At 39.8% G+C, this 22,491-nt stretch overlaps 1 protein-coding gene across 1 annotated transcript in view; it reads left to right on the top strand.

The window, feature by feature from the left end:
* Positions 1-931: 931 nt before the first annotated feature.
* Positions 932-22,491, top strand: part of G2E3 (G2/M-phase specific E3 ubiquitin protein ligase) — a 40,249-nt gene continuing 18,689 nt past the window's right edge. Inside the window, exons 1-4 of the mRNA XM_087951780.1 lie at positions 932-1,036; positions 13,083-13,138; positions 20,840-20,937; positions 22,101-22,202. Coding sequence (XP_087807906.1) covers positions 13,087-13,138; positions 20,840-20,937; positions 22,101-22,202 — 252 coding nt within the window. The 5' untranslated portion in view covers positions 932-1,036; positions 13,083-13,086. The remainder of the gene's footprint in view (positions 1,037-13,082; positions 13,139-20,839; positions 20,938-22,100; positions 22,203-22,491) is intronic.

Consider the following 22,491-nt stretch of genomic DNA (forward strand, 5'->3'; position numbering starts at 1 on the left):
CCCTTACACTGTATCTACCTCTTCCAACAAACATGGGCTGAGTTCACACAAGGAGGCTACTCCCAAATAAACGTGTTCTATACGGTATATAGGTTCTCCTGCTTGAGCAAGGGGCTGGAGTAGAATACCTCCAAGGTCCCTTCCAGATCATTCTATTGTGTTGAAGGTTGCTTATTTAAAGATCCCGGAGCGATGAGGATTTGAATCATGGACGATTCTGCCAACTTCACATACTGAATACCGTTCCTTTGTGGAGGCAAGGCTCAAACTCCGGCAAAGACCCACGGTTTTCCCGGCTGACAAATTCACATGGCTGAAAAATTCCACCCCTTCCCGAAAAGCTTAACGGAGAGAGACGGAAAATTAGCCTAGCCTCTTTCCCCCTCCCGACAATAGCAGCCAATCATCCAATCAAATAATTCCTCGCCACCCCCAGCCCCTCCCTCCGCTCCAAGAAATCTATTCAGACCAGCGCAGTAGAAAATCGGCTCAATGGATGTAGCTTACAACGGAGAAAGGGGGCGGGGCTCTTTTCTTCCATTCATGCCTCGATTTGTGACGTAAGCGGATGTCGGAGTTTGAATAGAGCGGCGGTTATTTTCGAGCGGACGTGGGCGTGTTACGAGTCTTGGTCGGGCTGTGAGAAGGAGCTGGGAGGTGGCGGCTCGGGCAAAAGGACTAGTAGGGCACAGAGAGGGTGAAAGGTTTTTCTGCGTAGGAATATATATATATAGTATATATTATTGTACGGCGCTTCTTTGCACTCCGAATTATCCGTCGTGGCTTCGGTGGAGCTGCTGTGCGCGACTCCTTGGCTACTTTCCCTGGTTATGCAAAATTAGGGAGCTGCTCTCTGTGGTGTAAGCCCGTCAAACTCGGCGGAATATACTCCCCAAAAGGTGAATACTAGGATTAAAACAGCAGTACAAAAGGAGAAATGGAGAAAAAAAGGGCTGCGGTTTGTTGAGGCTCGATCGGCTTAAAAGAAATCCCGGATTTGTTTTGTTGCAGCGAAACCAAAGACAGAATTTTGATGGTAAGCGAAATTCCCCGTCCCACCATCTTTGGACAGTTGTTTACTCGCGAGTTCGTTTTGGTGTGTTCAAATCGGTCCTGCTTCCCAAGTAAATTGAGTGACAATTGCAGAAATAGGGTGTATTTCTTTCCATTCTTGCTTGCAAGGATGAGATAAATTGGATTTCGTTGCGAAAAGAGGTGCACGGGGCAAGGCTTTTCAAAGTAATATCCAGGGTAATAATTTTGCAGGTCATTGTTCCTAATTTCCACTTAATTTCTCATTTGTGACAGTCTGTCCCTGCTTTACCTATTTAAAACTCTGTTAATAGATTATCTGCACTACTGGGAAATTTTGTTACAATCTGCCATAATGATCTAGGTTCTAGGATATCTTTTAGGGTTAGGTATTGTTCCAACTTTGGAGTGAGGTATTTAGTTTTTAAATTCAGTGGTTGGATTATATGATTATTTAGCTTGTATTTAAATTGTTTATTGGGCCACATTCACATGCAAGTGAGGTGGACAGCTATGCAAATATCTTAAGTCACTAAAATCCCAAAACAATTGACAGATTTGAATATTATCCCGGAGAGGGATGGAGCCCATCAGATGGCTAGTGTGATCTGCTGTTATGGGGTGGGTGTTGGGGAGTGATTTCCCCCACCCCACCCAAATTTTTTTTGTTCTATTGTACTTTACTAACGTATTTGATTCTTTTTGTTTTTTATTTTTATTTGTTTCAAATATGATTTTATATTGTGTAAGTGCCTCAAGTCGCCATGGGTGAATAGGCGGCAATATAAATTAAATAAATAAATTATATGTTAAATAAAACATGAGAATGAAGAAGCTGAAATTAAAGCCAGGTAGCAGTGCTTTTGGTCAATACAAAAGCTGGACTGGAAGTAATGATGCACAGTATTGGGATCTGAACAAAGCAAAGAGGCTGGCATCCATCATGAACACCTTTGTATCTGTTGGCTGCTCCTTAAGCAAATCGTGGACTCCTATAGTAGCCATGTAGTCTCAGGAAAATTGATACTCTGGTATCTTTAGGGAGGGCGGAGGTTCACTTACTCCCCGCACTGCATATCCTATTCACCTGCTCATTATTTTCCCAGTATCTTTCTTCTCTCCAGACAGCTTTTGCTAATACTCAAATGAAGCATATCTTATCCACCTCCCCCAAAATCTTCCCATGACTTTCTCTATCTCCCAATAGCAGTGGTGTCCTTTCCCTATAGCAACCAGGGTCTTTTCTTTCCCCTAATCCTTTCTCTTTTCTGCACTATACTAAGATTGTAATTATTCTTTTTGGTCAATTAAAATTATAACTATTCTCTGAAAATTGCTCCAGGTTCTTTCATTTTGATTGCTTTTGTCAGAAAAAAGGGCAACAGCTTTTTAAAAAAACTCTACAACAGCCCTTTTAGATATGCAGTTATCTGCATAATTTACCAGGTATAGGTTTTGCCCCGTAAAACTACATAGAATATTAAACTAGTTTTTACTTTTCCTAAAAATCTTTAGGATGGAGTTTGTGTATTTTTATGCCAATCATACAGGGGTTTTGAAAATATGGTGTATAATATGTTATACCATCAAAACCATGTGCTTGACACTGCAGACTCCCATGAGCCTGTGACTATATTTACATGTGATAATCAAGACTGAACTTTGGTTTTAAGTCAATATTTTATTTGAACATAACTATTGTGGCCTGTAAATCATGGTTTGTGGTTTATCCTTCCAGTTTATTCACCAAAACCTAAACAATTTTATGAATAGAAGAGAATATACAGTATACGGAGCTCAGGATTGAACTGTGCAGTCTTTGGTACTCTCTGAGCTTGGTTATTTGCTTGCCAACATTTTATTATCTGACTAGGTAACATCCATTTTTCATGATAGCAGAAGTTCTGTTACTGTCTTTTTGTCACAGCTAAAACACTAGCTAGGTTAGAAAACAGGAGAACTGTGTGTTCTAATTCTGCTTTAGGCATGAAGTGTGACCTTGGGCCAGTCACTTTCTGTCAGCTGTAGGAAATGACAATGGCAAGCCACTTCTAAAAAACCTTGCCAAGAAAACATCAGGAACTTGCTCAGGCAGTCCTTAAGAATTGGACACAATTGAACAGAAAAACACTGCCTGGAAGCTAGAACTCTGAATCCAAATTACTAATTGTTAGGAAATATCAATGTAAGTAGGATTTAATTCTGAATGAAGTTGATTGAGCATTAGGATGAAATATTTTGATACTTTCTAAGTTCAAAAATTAGATATTTTCCAATTTGCAGAACATAATACTGTATACTCAAGATAATTTTTCTTGGACGCTGCTGTTCATCTCCCCAAAGCTTTTTGCTGAAAGATAAAAAGGTAACATTAGCCTATCAGAAGCTACAATGTGAACTTGAGATCCTTTCTTATTTAAATGCAAAATACATACTGTGAACTGAGATGGCATTTGTGAAAGCTGCTGAAACACACGCGGTCTTTGTTGCTCCTTTTAAAAACATGCATCTAAATTAAAAACATGCATCTAAAATTAAAATAAATTAAAAACATGCATCTAAAATTCTGCTACCTCTTGTTTTGTATGTTACAAATAGTTTATTTAAAATTGACTAACTTGGAAATGTTTTGTTTGCAGCAATGTAAACTTGATTTTTAACGCCATTTATGTTCACTACCTTAGATTGTCTTTTTTATTTTTATGATTGTAATGTATTGTACAGCTTTCTTAATACTGATACAGCTGCAATGAACAGGTGCTGAATTGCTTAATTTGATGCAATAACAATATTTCATTTAGAATGTTGCAATTAAAGCATTAATTAAGAAGATAGGTGTCAAATATTAAACGCTATTTAATATACAAAATTAAAAAAGGAAATTCACCTTTCAAAAATTGCTGTCTTTATCAAATCTGGAAATATTCATTTTTCTTAGTCAAATTCAAGCTGCCATTCACCTGGATTCCAGGAATTTAGTGGAAATAATATACTATCTTAACTTCATTTTAGCAAATTAATTTGATGCCATTCTTTCCAGATGATTATTTAATTGAAAAGTATGTTAGCTGCAATGGTTTGTTTCATTTCCAAAATTTTAGATTTTTGTTTTGTAAATAATATTTGTTTAGTCACATTGTGAACACAAATGTAGTTAATCTTTGTGGAGCATTTCTTCAGATGTAAAATCCATTTATTGAGATCAGGTAAATTGAACTTGCATTATATGTGCAAAAGGTCCCAGAGAGATGCTCTGTAAAACACATTGGCATGAACTTGCTTTGTAAGGCTTCCTGGTTAATCTGTCTGGTGGTCTGTGTGTACTGCACTGGAAGCAATTATAGTAAGCTTTCTACCTGGAAAAGCTCACCGGAAGCACTTTTTTCATCAAAAAGCTATGGCGGCGCCCAGCAAACCAGCGGCCCGGTAGGACTTGTTCCACGGACCGGTACCGGTCCACGGACTGGTGGTTGGGGACCCCTGTGTTAAAGCACTTTTGTGCCTGTCTCTATCATTACAGCCCTAATACAGAAATCACATTTACCAGTGGGTAGTTCAGTTTTCCATATCTCTGTGCATAGAAATGTGGAAGACCATAGTGTAACAGTATCCTACAAATTTCTTCTTTGAGAGTGGTGATTAAAGATAATTAAGAGTGTATTTTCTACACTCCCATGATATTCCCAAATGAGTTAAAATTCCTTCATTATCTGTCCAGGGAATTCTATCTGTACATATGATATCACTGTTCAAATACTTGGAACTTTTCAACCCTGAATACCAGAGAACCTTACTGGGAAAAGAGAGGCGCCAGGAGAAGTAAGGTTACTTAACTTTCTAATTTGAAATCATCCAGCAAAGAAGAAATAAATACCTGAATTGCCCAGACATGTATTATTTAATATTCTGTTTATATGCTATTGGAATTCTAATCTGAAGCTGGTATAGTATGTGGCCAAGCATATTTCACTGGAGAATTCCTTAGTTCTTCAGAAAGAGTTAGCTAAACCCTTTTCTCAACAATGAAATAATGAAATATTAATAAATATGTCAATTTGGTCTTATACATATAAGAGCAGCTGCGGTTTTATGAAATGAACCCATCAAATTTATTTGTTTATATTTCAACTTATGTGACTGCCCATCTCAAATATGCGACTCTGGATAATTGATTGAATATATTCCATCAAGTTGTTGACTGTTAGCAACCATATAGATTTTCTCTGTGAATTGTCAATAATTTTTATCCATGTGATATTTAGTAAAAAATATAAGAATAGTTTGCCATTGCCTTCTCTCACAGTATGAATATTGACTGGTAACAGGACATTTATTTTGAAAGTATGGGGGGGGGTGTAATTTTTTTTCTTATTTGGTCTTTGTATTTCTAGAAAAGGTGCTCTGGGAATTGGGGGATATACCTCAAATGTGGGACCAGAAATGATTTGAAATGCTGAGGTGGGGCTTTTGCCTGCTTGTGTAGGCACCTCTGTTTTCAGGAAGAATACAGATTCCATCTGATTTACAGTTTTAATCAAGATAAGAACCTTACATGTGTTCCAAGTACAAATATTGAAGTTTTTGTATGTATAATATATTCCTCAACCAATAGAAGTTGTCTTATTTTCTCATGTTAAAGTATTTGAGGTGGTAAAAGATATTAGTCCAAATTAATTTATTTCATTTTCAGTTGATAAGAATAAATTGTTTTGTCTCCAGTTGTTAGATTTGCCTTTAAAACTCTATCTTCAAACACATAGCATAAATGTAGCACAAGTGAACATCCCTAGGAGAAAAATACTAAGCAGAATAATATGATTTAACTTTATAATTTTGTAAATTTTCCTTTGTTCACTTATTTTCCAGTTCTTTGGGTCCTTTTAAAGCTCTAATTTGGATTTGACACTTAGCATTATATTCCAATAAGGCTTGCTACTCTGCTTTATATAAACATATTGACTTATGAGATCCCTGACTTGAGTTGTTGGATGACAACTGTAATGCCTCAGAGAAGCACCTTTGTGACCTAATTGTGCCAGAGCAGTAGCCTTTATGATCTATTGTCTCATCTGCCTCCTTGCTTGTTCATTTGATATAAAACATTTTACTCCCCTCTACTCCCCTCCCCTACCCCTCCTTCCCTTTCTTGTTTGCTTTGTCTTTTTCTTCTTTTGCTCCTCATCATCTTTCTTATCTGGATGAAGACTGAATGCAGGACTGTCCACAAATTTGCAGAGACAAAAGAACACCGAAGAATACCTTTTTTTTTTTCCAGGTAATTTTGTGTAGTCAAAAAGAGACTATTTGCATTTCAAACTTTCAGGTTTATGCTAAATTTTACTGTTGCTATAAATCATTAGTTGTAATGAAAAAGTTAAGTGACTGGTCAAAAACAAAGTCCTTTATTTTTCTTACCATATAGTTTGTTTTTAATTGAAACTATAGAGCAGGGGTGTCAAACTCATTTTCACCGAGGGCCACGTCAGCGTAATGGTTGCCCTCAAAGGGCCACATGTAACTGTATGACAGTATAAATGTAATCAAATGTAACTACTCCTAAATGTTAATTAACTCTGAATTTATTATTTATTCAAATCACAAATATTACATATGCATTTGCATAAATGTAAAAAAAAAGTTGCTAGTGGCTCTGTTAATATAACATAAAAAATTTACTTTGTCAAGTTAAGAAACCCACATTACTCCATCAATCAATGATCAATCTATCCAAGTGAATAATAATAGAAAAACAACATCTAACATCAGTTATGATAATAACTTTGTTCAAATCCTTTTTGTCAGAGCTAGGAGGGGCAAAATAACAGAATAAGTACAACCAACAATTGTGAGCTGTTAAGAACATATGTGACAGATGTAGCATTTCACAAAAACAAATGGCTGCATATAGCCTTGCAGATTTGTCTGCATAAACATATAAACCTATAAACACTAAATGCATTACTACACATATAAAGTTATATTTGTAAATAACTCAAAATAACAAAATCAGGGTTGTCTCAATTCACAACTATATTGTCTCAAGTTTTTAGGTGAAGTTCATGAGAAGATGCTGACTGTCCTGGAACACACAGAGTGGATCCCCTCTCCTCCATCATAATCCATTGATCATGTTCTAAAAATAACAAAATGTCAGCACAATCATTAAATTGCACAGTTTAACTATTCTTCTTTTTGGTTGAAATACATTTTATTATATATTAGGTTTTTAAAAATGCTTACTTATGCATTTTCTGGCTGGATCTTTGACACCGTTTTTCCGTAGCCAGTGTGTCAATGTCTGGTTTTAGGTCTTGTGCTGAAGCAATCCATAGAACAGCATGGAGGTTCTCATCAGTGATACGTGATCTATGCTTGTTTTTGTTTAGATTCATTATTGAAAACATCTGTTCGCACAGATAGGTGCTCCCAAACATAGATAGAACACGGGCTGCATGACGTCAAAGCTGTGGCATTGAACCAGGGGGTATTTTACGGTAAAAGTCCTGGATCGCAACATCCTTGAACTTTGCTTTCAGGCTACGATTGCTTTGAAGCCCGATTAACTCCATCTGAAGGTGCTGGGGTGCAGTGCAGATGTCAGTGGTGAAAGGATCGGCAAAGATGGCAAAGTCTGAGTGCTGCGCTTAAAAGTCAGAGAAGCGCCGATCAAACTCATTTATTAATCGGCTCACTTTGGTAGCCAACTGAGCACATGAAAAAACACTGGGAAATGAGGCTGAAATGCTTTGACAAACAGGAACGTGAGCAAGATTGTCCTGTTTGACTTGGCACATCCACAGATTATGTTTACGCTGGAAAGCCATGATCATGTCGGACATCTGCATAATGACTTGTCTATGTCCCTGCAGCTTCTGATTCAGTTGGGCGAGATGCTCGGTTATGTCACATAACATAGCAAAGTCACACAGCCAGTTGGGATCTGACAGTTCAGACACGAATTTTCCTTTACTTAGCATGAAAAGAGCAATATCTTCCCTAAGTTCAAAAAATCGTTTGAGGACTTTACTCCTACTCAGCCACCGTACTTCTGTATGGTACGGCACGTCTCCATGCTCTGAGCCGATCTCCTGCAAGAACAGCTGGAACTGACGGTGATTCAAGCCACGCGCTCGAATGAAGTTCATAGTTTTCATGACCGTGGTCACAACATGATCCATCCCCAGCACCTTCCCACACAACGTTTCTTGATGAATGATGCAGTGATACATTACCAGAGGCGTCTGACAGTTACTTTTCAGCATTTTGTCTTTTATTAGTCCAACCAAGCCTGCTTTTCCTCCACACATTGCGGGTGCACCATTTGTAGTTAATCCCACCAACTTTTCGCAAGGCAATGCATTTTTACTCATGGACTTCTCCACCATATCAAAAATGTCCTGTCCCGTTGTGGTCCCATGCATGGCAGCTACATCCAACAGCTCCTCAGTGACAGAGAGGTCCAACTTCACGCCTCAAATAAAAATGGATAGATGCGCTGTATCCGTGTTGTCTGTGCTTTCATCAAGAGCTAATGAAAAAGCTATGTAGCTACGTGTCTCTTGGGCCAGCTGCGTCGACAGGTTTCCTGCTAGTTCTGTAACTAGGTCCACAATAACTGACATTTTTAAAAGTCTGTATCTGGTCGGGGCATACCTGCTCACAGACCTTCAGCATGCACTGCTTCAAAAACACGCCCTCTGAAAAACACTTTGAAGTTCGGGCGATTTCTTCTGCAACAATGAAGCTAGCTTTCACTGCCGCAGTGTTTTTGGTTGTGGCTTTCGTGAACACATTCTGCTGCAATTGTAGTTTGCTTGTTAATTCTATGACAATCTGTTGTTTTCCTGAAAGGCTAACTTTGGCATACTTAGCTCCGTGTTTGGTGTCAAAATACCGACGTAGATTGTATTCTTTGACCAACCAATAATGCTTCGTAACATAAAAGACATACCGGTTTCTCTCCTTGAAGCACAAATATGTATTCACCTTCCCATCTTTTTTGAAACATCCTTCCATCTGCATCAGCTTTCCTCTTCCTGGACATTTTGGGATCATTTGTAATTCCACATAATTCAGCTTGCAGAAAATAACATTGATGCGGATACACTGCAACCTAGTGGCGGGATGTCGACAATTCGCTGGTAACATAATTGGTATGCATTCTGGGAAATGTAGTTTGTGGTCAATGCTCTCTTTTGCTTTATTTATTTAAACACAATCGGAACTTTGTAGCTCTCACGGGCCACATAAAATGATGTGGCAGGCCACATTTGACACCTGTGCTATAGAGGATTAGATAGTTCACAGTACTCAATTTTAACTCAGTCTTGAGCTCATTTGGACATCTTTTACTCTTCTCATCACTGGATTCTTCTCAAGGAATCGGCTAGAGAAAGAGTCTGACAGGCAAGCTTCCCGATTCTGACCAGTTGTCGTTTTTCTTTGCCCAGACAACTGAGAGCTGTCAGATAGGCTTGCTGGCCCAGAACAGCTTAGCCTTACTCATCCAGCCCAGGATAGTGACCGAGGCCCCGAGTCATCCCAGGGGGGGGGGGCTGGAGTCTGCCCGATTCATCTGGTCATACTTATGGCAGCTTGGGAATCGTAGCAGAATCTCCGGACACAGCTGCCTTTCCTATATTTGAGACAAGCATCCTGCTTAGTGGTTCCCCAGTCTGACCAGCTTAGCCCTTGACAATTCTGTTTGTTATACAGTTATATAGGCAGCAGGGCTTCCGAGCGCCCCTGCCTCTTTGAATTCACGTGCACAAAATGGAGGCTGCGAGGGGAATCATGAGGTGACGATCTCAGCAGGAGGGCGGCCTGTCACCTCAGCCTCAAGCCAGACCTCCCAAGGGCTCCATAAAGCCCAAATAAGCTGGGATGGAAGCCACAGCCAAAATTAGGGCCCAGAGCCTTAGCACCTAAGATGCCCATAGAGACTGAGGAGAAGGAGGCCAGGAAGAAGACAAAGGACCTTAGATAAGAAGATAGTGAAGGCCTTCAGAGATGCAGAACGGCAGGGCAGAGAGATTCCCCAACAGATTACAGCGCTTTTTCAAGTGCTTTTTCTAACGAGCCGTTACAGCCACTAGAGGAGCCTAGAGGGCTAAATAGACTGCAGTTACAAGACTTGTCACCAGATGACTCTGGCGAGCAAATAGATAGCAAGGCTTTTCATTGCCTGTAAACACTGAAGTTTCTGCAAATTCCCTGGCAAGCCTGTCAACAGCAAGGCAGTGGGAACAGACTCTCAGGGGTGAGAGCCGCCCCAGAGGCCACGTTTACTCCAACAGTAGCGGGACTCCGCCCAGGGGAGACTCAGAATCAGGATATTCCCTCCAATATGAGATTTTGTATCTCAGAGGCCAGGGATTGCTGAGGACCTGCATCAGCGCCAGCAATCAACCATCACAGTGGCTGAGCGTTCCTTGTATCCAGGGCAGCTGCAAGCTCCAGGTGATGGGGTGCCCTTACAGAAGCCTTAATCCCTTGAGCCCTCCATTCCGACCCAGTCGTCCTTCTCTGAGGGGAATGATCAGAGGAATCTGGAACTTTCAGAAGACAAAGGCATGTCACCCAGCATCCTGGCCTTCACAGGACTATTTCGCCCCAATTTATTTTGATCACTCTTTTTCAAGGCCAAAAGTAATGCTCACTTGGGAGGGGAATCAGCTACCCAGGATTCAGACCTGGGATTGACTGGTCCAAGCAACTTCCTGTTTGAAGAGCAAACCATGGAGGCTGAGGTGATCCAAGTGCCTCAGATTTTTTTGATATGGTAAAGAGACAATGGGTCTCACCATGATATATCTCCTACCCAGTGGCACTGAGCAGACCTTTTATAATGTAGCCCCTGATCTCTCAGAGGCACTTTTAAGTTCCGACTGGATGTTCCAGTGTCAACCTTGGCATCTTCCTCTGTCTAACCAACTGGTGCAGAGGATGTTTGGGAAGCGGAGGATAGAAGAGCGGAGATGTCTTTCCGAAAGGCCCCTCAGGCAGCTGCCTGGGTGGTTTGAGCGACCACCACAGCTTCCCTTTTCAGTTGGGCCTCATTACGCTGGCTCCAGCAGCTGCAGGAAAGAATCCCGATGGGTGACTTCTGCACCCACCAAGACATTAACAAGCTTATTACGGTAGCAGAATTCTCTGCAGATGCCATGCTGATCACACCAAAGTTTGTGTCATGGGCCATCATATGTTGTGGCTTCGACATTGGCAGATGGATACAAAGAATAAGTGGAAACTAGCCTCTGCCCCCCTTAAGGGGGAAAAGCTGTTTCAGGAGTCCCTGGAACCCATCCTAGTGGAGACAAAGGACAAAAGGAAGGTACTTCTGTCCCAAGGCAGGTGGGCTAACTACCGCCCCTTGCCTTATTTTCGGAGGCTCTCGCTTCAACAGGGTGAAGTGGGGTCTAGCTATCCACAGCCTCAGAGGTCCTTTTTCCAGGGCCAAATTACCAGTCAGATAGATCTGGATAGGGAAATGGGCAGGCAGCAATTGCAACTCAGGCAGCACTCTCGGGGCATTGGAAATAGGGCCTTTTGACAACCCAAGTGACTTCAGGTCTCAAATATTGGGTTGTCTCGGCTCCTTTGCAGATCAGTGGAAGGAGACAACAATGGATGCCTGGGTCTGGGAGACAGTAAGGTCAGGGCTTTCCCTCAAGTTCCTTCCCACATCCCTGAGGTTTTTCATCCATTGCCCCATCTCCAGAGTCTCTGCAAAGAGAGACCTCATGGAATCCACAATCCAACATTTGTTGAACATTCAAATCATCCAGTCGGTTGCAGAGAACCAAAAGGGGCATGGTTTCTACTCAACCTTGTTTGTGATCTCAAAGACCTTGAGGGGGTGAGGGGTGGAGAGCAATTCTGGACCTGAAAGGCCTAAACAAGCATCTGATCTACAGAGGATTCAAGATGCACTCCCTCCAGTCCATTCTGGAGGGTATCAGAGGGGGCAACTTATTAATTTCTGTAGACCTGACGGTCTCCACGTGCCCATCTGTCCAACCTACCAATGCTTCCTGAGGTTCTGTTATGCCGGGCACCACTTCCAGTACAGGGCCCTTCCATTTGGTCTATCATGTGTGCCCAGAACATTCAACAAGCTTCTGGCAGCACACCTCAGAGTACTGACTATTTGGATCCAGTGTTACCTGGATGATATTTTGATCTAGTCCTCTTCCTGCCTTTGGACGGAGGAGGATTTGCACACAACAATCCGGATACTTCGAGAGCATGGTTTTTCCGTCAATCTGAACAGGTGTCATCTGACTCTTACTACATGACTGTTACACTTGGGGGTGATCATAGACACAGTAGTGGGCCAGGTCTTCCTATCCCAGGAACCCCAGATCAGCATCAAGACCTTGACAGTCCAAATCTGGTCGGACAGAATCATTCCCCTCGCCTTGCTGTCACATCTCCTGGGCAAGATGATCTCTTGTGTCTTGCTCGTCCCCAGGCACGTCTCCATGCCAGGGCTTTACGGTGATTTCTACTTCCCTACCAGGGGTCTGGCAGAAACAACTGCCTGAGCATCACTGCAGATCCCAGTCTGTTTGGCTGGGGGCCCCACCTTCAGTCCCAGGTTGCCCAGCAACAGTGTATGCAAGAGGACTTAATACAGAACATAAACTGATTGGAACTCAGGGCAGCTCGCTTGGCCCTCAAAAGGCTCCAGAACGAGATCTCGGGGCAGCATATTCTCCTCTAACAGACAAGGTGGCCACATCAATCAGCAAGCGGCCAATCACTGCAGGCCCCTTATGCAAGAGGCAGAACAGCTGTGCCCTGGGCAGAGAGGACCTCCTCTACTGTCTGTGGCCTCAAGGCCTTCTATATGCCTTTCCTCCTCTTCCCCTGACTCCAGATTTTCTTGTCACACCCTGAGAAGCAGCGTATCGGGTAAGACCAACACTCCTTCTTTATTTTTCTTACCATATAGTTTTGTTTTAAACAAACTGTAGAGGATTAGATAATTCACAGATTAAAAATTTATCACATAGCAACTGATCTTTTTTCTCTCTCATATGACTTAGTTGAATGGAGAACACAAGAATGAATAAGAACATTATTGGATGCTTCCAGAATCTATGTAAGTGTTTCTAACTATTTATGTTTGATTTAATTAATGTAGCTTCTAGCCTGGTGCCTTCAATTAGTGGCTCTGCAATAGCCATGCTGGTTGGATTTATGGAAATTATATGGTTCCCAGATTGGAGAACACTCAACTCTTTCTGTCCTTTCCTGTACTTAGTAACCTTGGTGACAAAAGAACTGATACTAATTTAAACATGTGCTTTGGGGTGTTTTTACAATCAAGCACAGTAGCAATTATTACTATTCATCATTGCATTTTTAATGATTATATAAACACTACAATGTTAATGTTTTGAATTCTAATTGGATTAATAAAGTTTAATGCTAAGCTCTCCAGATCAGTAACTATGTCTTGTTCTTGATCAAAAATACAATCATGGTAGTTATCCAAGATGCTCTTTCTTGAGAAGGCTGTTAAGACAGTTGTAGACTTGGGGCTCCCAAGGTTTCTGGAGGAAATAAATTATTTAGATCTGTTTCAGTTCGACTTCAGGTTAGGTTACAGTAGTAGAATAACATTTTTATGGCAAAGTCATGACAGTGTGTTTTATCTGTCCTAGCCCTCCCTGGTTCCTTTAGTGGCTTTCACTACTGTAGATATGACATTCTTGTGAATCAGCTAGGAGAATTGAGAGGCGATAGGCAGATACAGTTTTTGTGGTGGCTTTCCTTTCAGTCTGTGTTCTGGAGGTGGGGGCAGATTGACAACTACCCTAAGCCCTCTACCTACTCCTATTTACATCTACATCAATGGTTCCCAAACTTTTTCGGTCCACTGCCCCCTTGGTGCTACAAACTCATCCTCGGTGCCCCCCACCCAGGGGTGGGATTCAAATTTCTGTGGGTGTGGCCTAATTTGAGGGTGTGGTTTGCTGGTCACATGACTGGGTGGGTATGGCTTCCTGGTCATGTGACTGGGTGGGTGTGGCCACGTAACGTGCCACCGCTTTTGCATTGGAGGCGCTGGCTCTAGCGTGGTGCTACAGTCAATGAGTGAACCTGTAGGGACGGCGCCTCGAATGCCCCCCTGCCGCCTCTTAGCGCCCCCCTGCCAGCCCCCTTGCCTCTTAGTGTCTCCCTAAGGCATCCCACAGTCCCCCAGGGGGCGGTACCACCCACGTTGGGAACCACTGATCTACATGAAGCCATTGGCCTAGGATAAAGTATTAGAATGCTGATGATACTCAGTTATGGATTCTTGCCCAAGTGATGTTTGAAAGATCTGAATGGGAAAGAAGGTTTTTTTTTTTCACAATTCTAGTAAGACTAAATGGCAGGGGGTTCAAGAACTCCCTTTAGCTGGGCATCTTCTATTGTTTGTATGAAATAGCATGCCCACAGACAGAAGAGTAGATGTGCGGCCTAAGAGTCCTGCTGGAGCCACAGATCTCTGGAGCAGATAGCAGCTGTGCCCAGGAGACCTCTTGCATAAAACCATTTTGTACATTAGCTATCTCCATTTCTAGATCTGGAGGCACTGTTCACAGCCATTGATGCCTTAGCCATTTCCTGATGGATTATTGCAATCCACTCTGTATAGGGCTGATCTTTGAATTCATTTGTTAGCAGTGGAGAACATCCACATGACCCCACTGGTACATGAGCCGCACTGCCTTTTGGTAAGTTTCAAAGTGTAAGTCAAGATCCTGGTTGTCACCTTCAAAGCCATACAGGTTATAAAACCAAGTGCTTGAGGGCCTGCCTATCTCCACTGGTTTCAGCCCATCATAGCAGATCTATATGGTGGGCACATTCTACTTACCTTCTGTGAAACAGTGTCATGGGAAACATGCCTTCCAGAAGGCTTTTCCATCATCCAATGAATAAAGCTGCTTCTAGAGCCTAATATGTGTATTTTGTGTTAGGGTTTGGCGATTAACCCCTAGAAGAGTATTGCAGCAGTAGTCAAACCAGGAAGGGCCCCAGAGTATACACACACTGAACACAAACACTGTTTGTAGTTTAAATAGTTTTTAATCCAGTTAGAGTTTAAGCATTGTCATTCAGTCCATTAAGTCATTCACAGTATTTCCATCCAGTAAGACTCACTAGTATAGTCCAAGTTAAGAGTCCTTGCAATATCTTTATCAGCCGATAAAGATATCTTCTCCTCCTCCGGTTTCACTCTCCAGAGAAACAAACGCTGGATATTCAGCAAACAGTAGCAAACAAAAACAGTTCAGTCACAGGCACTCACAGTCAGTAATCACAGTTAGTCGCAGCAAGACACAGTTAGTCGCAGCAGCACACAGTTACAGTCGCAGTAACACACAGTAACAGTCAGTAAACTTTCCAGCTTCTAATGCTTCCTTATATTGTAACTTCTAACCGCACCCTTAATCGTCTAATTGCCTGCTGCATTGTGCTTAAAGTGATAAGCACTTAAACCATGATATCTAAGTTTTATATATTTATTCACCCAAACCATATTTGGTATCAATGTTATACCTAACATACTCCCCTTTGGGTGAAATAAATATATAATACCTTACAATCTAATCCCATATTTTCACAACTCTCCTGGTGCTTACTGGCACCTTGGGCTTTAGTAAAATTATCAGCTAAATTGTCCTCCACATACAGTACTCTAGCTGAATCATCTTACTTCTTACAGATTGTCTCACGCTTAGGTATCTTAGATCTGTATGCTTGCTCCTTGTTTTTACTCCAATATTTGTGGCCATTTGAATTGCTGCCTGATTATCTTCATGTATAATTATAGGATAATCTACTGTTATACCTATATCAATTAACATTTGTTTATACATTATTAATTCTGTACATAACAATGATAAACAGGAGAATTCTGCCTCCATAGTAGACAAACTTATATGCTGTTGTCTAATTGACTCCAGCCTATTAATGTCTTACCTAGCATTATGGCTGTTCCTGAAGTCGACTTTCTAGTGTCTCTTTCTGATGCAAAGCTAGCATCTGCATAAGCACTCAAAATTAAATCACCCTTTGGTTCTAAATACAATGAATAATTCATTGTCTTTTTAAGATATCTTAATATCCTCTTAGCTGCATTCCAGTGTCTTTCACATGGTGCAGAATTGAATCTAGCCAACTGATTCACGCAGTACGATATATCTGGTCTAGACCAATTACTAATATAACTCAAACTACCAATTAAAGATTGATAAATCACCTTATCAAACTCAGGGCTTTGTTCATCAGTGTTGCTAAACTCCTGACTCATTGGAGTCTTAGCTGGCTTACAAAGCTCCATCTTGTAATCTTTTAGCAATTTGCTTATCTTATCTTCCTGAGATATCTTAAAACCTTTTCGTGTTTTCTTTATATTCAAACCGAGATACTTCTTTATCTCCCCTAATTGCTTGATCTTTACTCTCTTTCCTAATGACGCTATTATTTTATTTGCTTCATCATTAGTTTCAGTTATCAATGCAATGTCATCTGTGAATAGTAATAATAATGATACTTTCCCATTTGTCTCCCTCTTAAACAGACATGGATCGGCTAAACCAGCTTTAAATCCTATATTGTCTAGTTCCTTTACAATATACTGGTTCCATTCATAGCCTGATTGTTTTAAACCATAGAGGCTTTTCTTTAACAACCAACAATCATTATTATTCTTATTTTCACTTTTAATACCAACAGGTTTTTTCATATAAATAATATGTTTTAATGGGGCGTGCAAGTAAGCAGTTTCCACATCTAGATGGTTAACTATATAGTTTTTACTAGCTGCCCACACTAAAGCTGCCCTCAAGGTTGCTGCCTTAAGACTAGGTGCAAACACCTCATCGTAGTCATTAGCATTCTGCCTAAAACCTTGGGCTACTAACCTTGCCTTATGGATTAAATTACCATCCTTATCTGTTTTTACCTTAAATATCCATTTACAGCCAATGGATTTCTTTCCTACAGGTAATTTGGCATTTTCATACACCTTCATATCTCTTAATGAATTCAGTTCCTTATTCATTGCTGCATACCATCTTTCTTTTTCCTTATTAGGATACTTTTTAATTTCTTCTACAGAATTAGGAACTTGATTAATCTGGCACACTGTGTTAGCCTGGTACCTATCAGGCGGTCTAGATACTGTAGTTCTTCTGGGAATTACAGGGCTTACAGGAGGACTTTGTTGAACTACTACCTGTTCATCTTCCTCATCCTGTTCAGCTATTGAATCTGTTTCTTCCTTTATGGGCACTATTTCATCCTGTATTTGTCTCTTTACCTTATTTTTAAAGTTACAGGGATAACTAATGGGATTTCTATAGGATTCAATAATTACATCTTTATTGGTATCCTGTTCTAATTTCTCCCATCCTTCATGTTCTAGAAATTGGGCACTAGCACTACATAACACTTTAGATGTGCCTTTCTCCCAAAATCTATATGCCCTATGGTTTGCCTGATAACCAACGAAGAAAAATCTTTAGCTCTATGTTGCCCTTTTTTTCTGAGTTGTGCAGGAATATGCACCCATGCTGGTGCACCAAATGTGTGCAGGTAACTTAGATCAGGTTTCCTGCCATGCCATCTGGTGAATGGAATTTCACCTGTTGTTGTATTAACAACGTTGTTCAATATGTTATTAGCACACATTGTAGCCTCCCCCCACAAAGAATCAGGTAACCCAGAATCATTTAACATTGTTCTAACCATTGCCTGTAGTGTTTGGCCTCTTCTTTCAATAAAAGCGTTATGTTCTGGCCTGTATGGAGCAGACTTCTTATGCTCTATTCCAGCTATCTTAAGTCTGTTCTGGAATTTGTTATTAATAAATTCCGTACCATTATCTGTCACCAGGGTTATCAGTTGACGTTTAGACTTTCTTTCAGCAAACCTAAGCCAATTGAAAAATGTTGATATGTTTCAGTTTTGCTTTTCATTAAATAGCAAAACCCATATCTAGAATAATGGTCCATAATGCTCAGTATATATCTAGCACCCCCATACTGGGTTTCTTTGGACCTATTATGTCTGCAAATACTACTTCTAAAGGTTCTTTTGTTTTGAAACCATTTAGCCTATTTGCAGGCAATACTTTGCTCTTATCTTCACAGCAAACATTACAACGCAAATATTTATCACAAGATTTTAACCTTATTCCTTCAGATAACTCAACTGTACGTTTTAGCATTTTAAAATTTACATGCCCCAAACGCCTATGCAATAAATGGATGCATTCTTCATGAGGCTTTATATTATTAAATACAGTTTGAGCCTCCCCTTTCTTACTATTATCTAATACATATAATGTTCCATTTAAAGCTGCAGTTACCCTTTTGTTATCTTTTTCAATTATGCAATTATTATCTTTAAAAGTAATTACATAACCTAATTTATCTAATACCCTTACTGAAAGCAAATTAAACTTTAGTTGCGGTACATACAACATTTTTATATCCTGGTTTATGTACGGACAACGTGCAAAACCTTGACCTTTCGCTTTCAGGTTCCAGCCATTAGCAAGAGATATATGTTGAGAACTTGTAGACATTTTATAAATTTTGTCTTATCTCTTGTGATGCAGTGGGATGCGCCACTGTCAACCACCCATAGATTATTCTTCACATCAGAGTTGCTAAACGTGGCTAGTTCAAATGCTTTCTTTGGCTTTTTTACATTCTGGCTTTTTCTCTTTTTGCAGAATCTTGCCAAATGTCCTCTGCCTCCACAATTAAAACACTTTTTAATTGTGTATGCTGTTGAAGATAAATTCTCTTCTTCCAGGTGCTTTACTTTGCTTTGCTGGTTTCTTTCAAACTTTGAAGATAATTTCTCTTCTTTCTTATCTTCTCTCAGCTCGTCACGCCACGCCTTCTTCTGGCTTCTTCTAATAGCCTGCCTGTAATCTCGGTTAATGAGAGGCTTTCTTTTGGCAATACTTCCAACGAAGTCACATAGTCATCATAGCTTTGATCTAATGAAGATAATATTATGTAGACTTGTTGCAGTTCATTAAATATAAGCTCTTTTTCTTGCAATTCTTGAAAAATGCTCTTCATACAGTTTAAATGAACTAACATATCTCCATTCCTCTGAAGATGCGTTCGAAAAGCTTCCGTGTAAGATTTATATGTGCTCCTACACTGTCCCGAACATAAATCTTCCTGAGGTTCTCCCAGCAGTTTGCAGCATTTTCTTCTCCACGAATATGGACAAGCTGCTGATCACAGAGAGTCAGTCCTATGATGCATAAAGCCTGCTCATTCTTCAGTTTAAAGTCTTGTAACTTTTCTTTATCATCATCATTAGCAGGATCCCAGCTACTCACATCTGGTGGGTTTGCTATAATGTCCCACAAACCTTCTCTGCGTAGAAGTAAACTACATTTCATTGACCATGAAACATAGTTTGTTCCATCCAGCCTGGATATCATGGACAGTTGTGACAAATTTACTTGTGCCATTACTCTTCAGATATTTTGACTATTTTAAACTAATTAAAACAGTTTGTTTTTACAGTAATGTGCAACTCACACCAACTCTCTCTGCTATATCCTGGTTAGTTAGACTATGCTGCTGGGCCCATAACCAATGTTAGGGTTTGGCGATTAACCCCTAGAAGAGTATTGCAGCAGTAGTCAAACCAGGAAGGGCCCCAGAGTATACACACACTGAACACAAACACTGTTTGTAGTTTAAATAGTTTTTAATCCAGTTAGAGTTTAAGCATTGTCATTCAGTCCATTAAGTCATTCACAGTATTTCCATCCAGTAAGACTCACTAGTATAGTCCAAGTTAAGAGTCTCTGCAATATCTTTATCAGCCGATAAAGATATCTTCTCCTCCTCCGGTTTCACTCTCCAGAGAAACAAACGCTGGATATTCAGCAAACAGTAGCAAACAAAAACAGTTCAGTCACAGGCACTCACAGTCAGTAATCACAGTTAGTCGCAGCAAGACACAGTTAGTCGCAGCAGCACACAGTTACAGTCGCAGTAACACACAGTAACAGTCAGTAAACTTTCCAGCTTCTAATGCTTCCTTATATTGTAACTTCTAACCGCACCCTTAATCGTCTAATTGCCTGCTGCATTGTGCTTAAAGTGATAAGCACTTAAACCATGATATCTAAGTTTTATATATTTATTCACCCAAACCATATTTGGTATCAATGTTATACCTAACATATTGTTTTACTGTCAGAAAATACTTGAGATTCTTTACAGAGAATCTGTGAGGAGTCTCAACTATTTTAAATAGATTGATGCTTATTTTTAATTTTTTATTTCATTATGTTTTGTTGGTTGCCTAGTGTTAATTGATTAAGATATGCAACCATATAAATCAGACATGATATTTTTCCGATTAAAATCGGAATTCCGATTTTTTGGGGAATCGCCCGGGCGGGCGGGGTGGGCGGGCGATTTCTTGGGCGGGCGGGTGATTTTTTGGCGAGCGGCAGGCGGGCGGGCGGGTGGGCGATTTCTTGGCGAGCGGTGGGGGGTCTCTTGGCCAGCCCTGATTTTTTTTTCAGAGGGGAATATCATGCCTGATAAATTTTCTAAAAAAAAATAAATTTCTTGTTAATTTATGAATGCAGTCAGAAGTAATTTCCGGGGTTGTGATTATTACAATTTACTTGTCTTAATAGTTCAGAGAAATCTGTAAAATATACTAAGCTATTGTATGATGTTCTGGTTACCTTGTTATATGACCAATAACCAATAGGTTTTCATAGTGTCCACATAATATTTTTGTCTTTTAGCCTGTGAATTCTGTCAACGGGCTGATGACTGTCCTGAAAAATATGGGGAAAAAAGGACTTATGAGGACTGTAATCTCACTGTTCATTATTACTGTGTGGTAAGTACTTCTTGCTGCCCCTAAAGAAGTTTGGGAGTCTATTGGAAAGTTAAATAATTTACAGGCTGCTTTTTTGGTATCTGTGTTATAATATATGCCTTTTTAACAAAATCAAATAAGAGAGAGAACAGAACCATGCAAAGATTCTTGGCAACAAATACTGTGCTGAAGCAGAGAAAACTTAAACTTATTTTTAGGATGAACAATTGCCAAAGATCTTTTATTTGTTTATTTATATGCAGGCCATCTTCCCGATGGAGTGAGTGGGTAGCTTACAGAACATAAAAAAGATAAATAGAAAGCAATTACAAAATTAAAGCTATGCACATTAAAAATTCAAAACTATGCCACTAGAAAGTGGCAAAAGATCTGAATATCATTTTATACAATAAAGTTGCAATGCTAGTTTTACAATTGATAGTGAACCTCTTTGAAAACAATACGAATTGTTATCATATCATGTCTGTATTTCTTTGGAAGCGAGTGTTACCATAACTATCTGAACTTGTATTAATCCTTTATAGTTTTTTGGTTGGCTGGGAAATGTGGACCAAATACAAAAAGGTGTACTGGTAGTCCTCGCTTACTCGCCATTCATTCAGTGACCATTCAAACCTACAATGGTACTGGACAAGAAGATTTGCATACAAACAATCCTCAGAGCTACAGCTTTCACATGAACCGATGGTCACATGATCATGATTCAAGCATATGTAACAGTCACAGCATCCCATGGTCACATAATTGCTATTTATGACCTTCACATTTGATTTCTGACAAGTAAAGTAAATGGGGAAGCCAAGCAGGAGTTTGCAATCATGTGACATTGCACTTAGCTACTTGTGATTTGTTAACAACCACAGTGAAAACTGCTATATTAAGTCACATGACTTTTCAGTTTACAACTGATGCATCGTTGAGGCTCCCAATTGCAGTTACTAAGTGGAGACTTACCTGTGCTGAATAATTGGCAACTTTTATTGCCATATTTGCAAAGACAAATATATTGCAAACATGATTCAATAATTTGCTGAAAATCACATATAATTATACTGCAGGTAAACCTCAGTAATGATTAAATTACATGCTTTCTTATGGTGAAAAGTTAATGCAGATATGTCTGGAATGTCACTTGATTTAATTCTTCATTAAATTTATTATAGCTAATGTCAAGTGGGATTTGGCAGAGAGGTGAAGATGAAGAAGGCTTTTATGGTTTTTTACCTGAAGATATCCAAAAAGAAATTAATCGAGCTGCAAAACTGGTAAGAGATTTTGAATAATGAATCTGTTCCAATGAGTTATAAATATTCATAAATTTAAATATATCCTAAACTCACATTAGCAGTAACAGATGTAATTAAGCTATTTTGGTTGAAAAAGAAAAAAGTTCCATAAAATTTTGTTCTCAACTATACAACTGGAACTGTATTATTTTTGAACCAGCTGAATTAATCAGGTCTTTGCCTTAGATACAGTATGTCCAAAGCAGGTTTATAATTTTCATACAAAGGTTTAGAACAGCCTTTCTTAACTGGGTTTCCATGAAACCCA

This window comes from Notechis scutatus, chromosome 1, assembly GCF_049901735.1.
Source record: "Notechis scutatus isolate UNSWTSFEM ecotype Mainland chromosome 1, rNotScu1.2, whole genome shotgun sequence".
Taxonomy (NCBI): Eukaryota; Metazoa; Chordata; class Lepidosauria; order Squamata; family Elapidae; genus Notechis; species Notechis scutatus.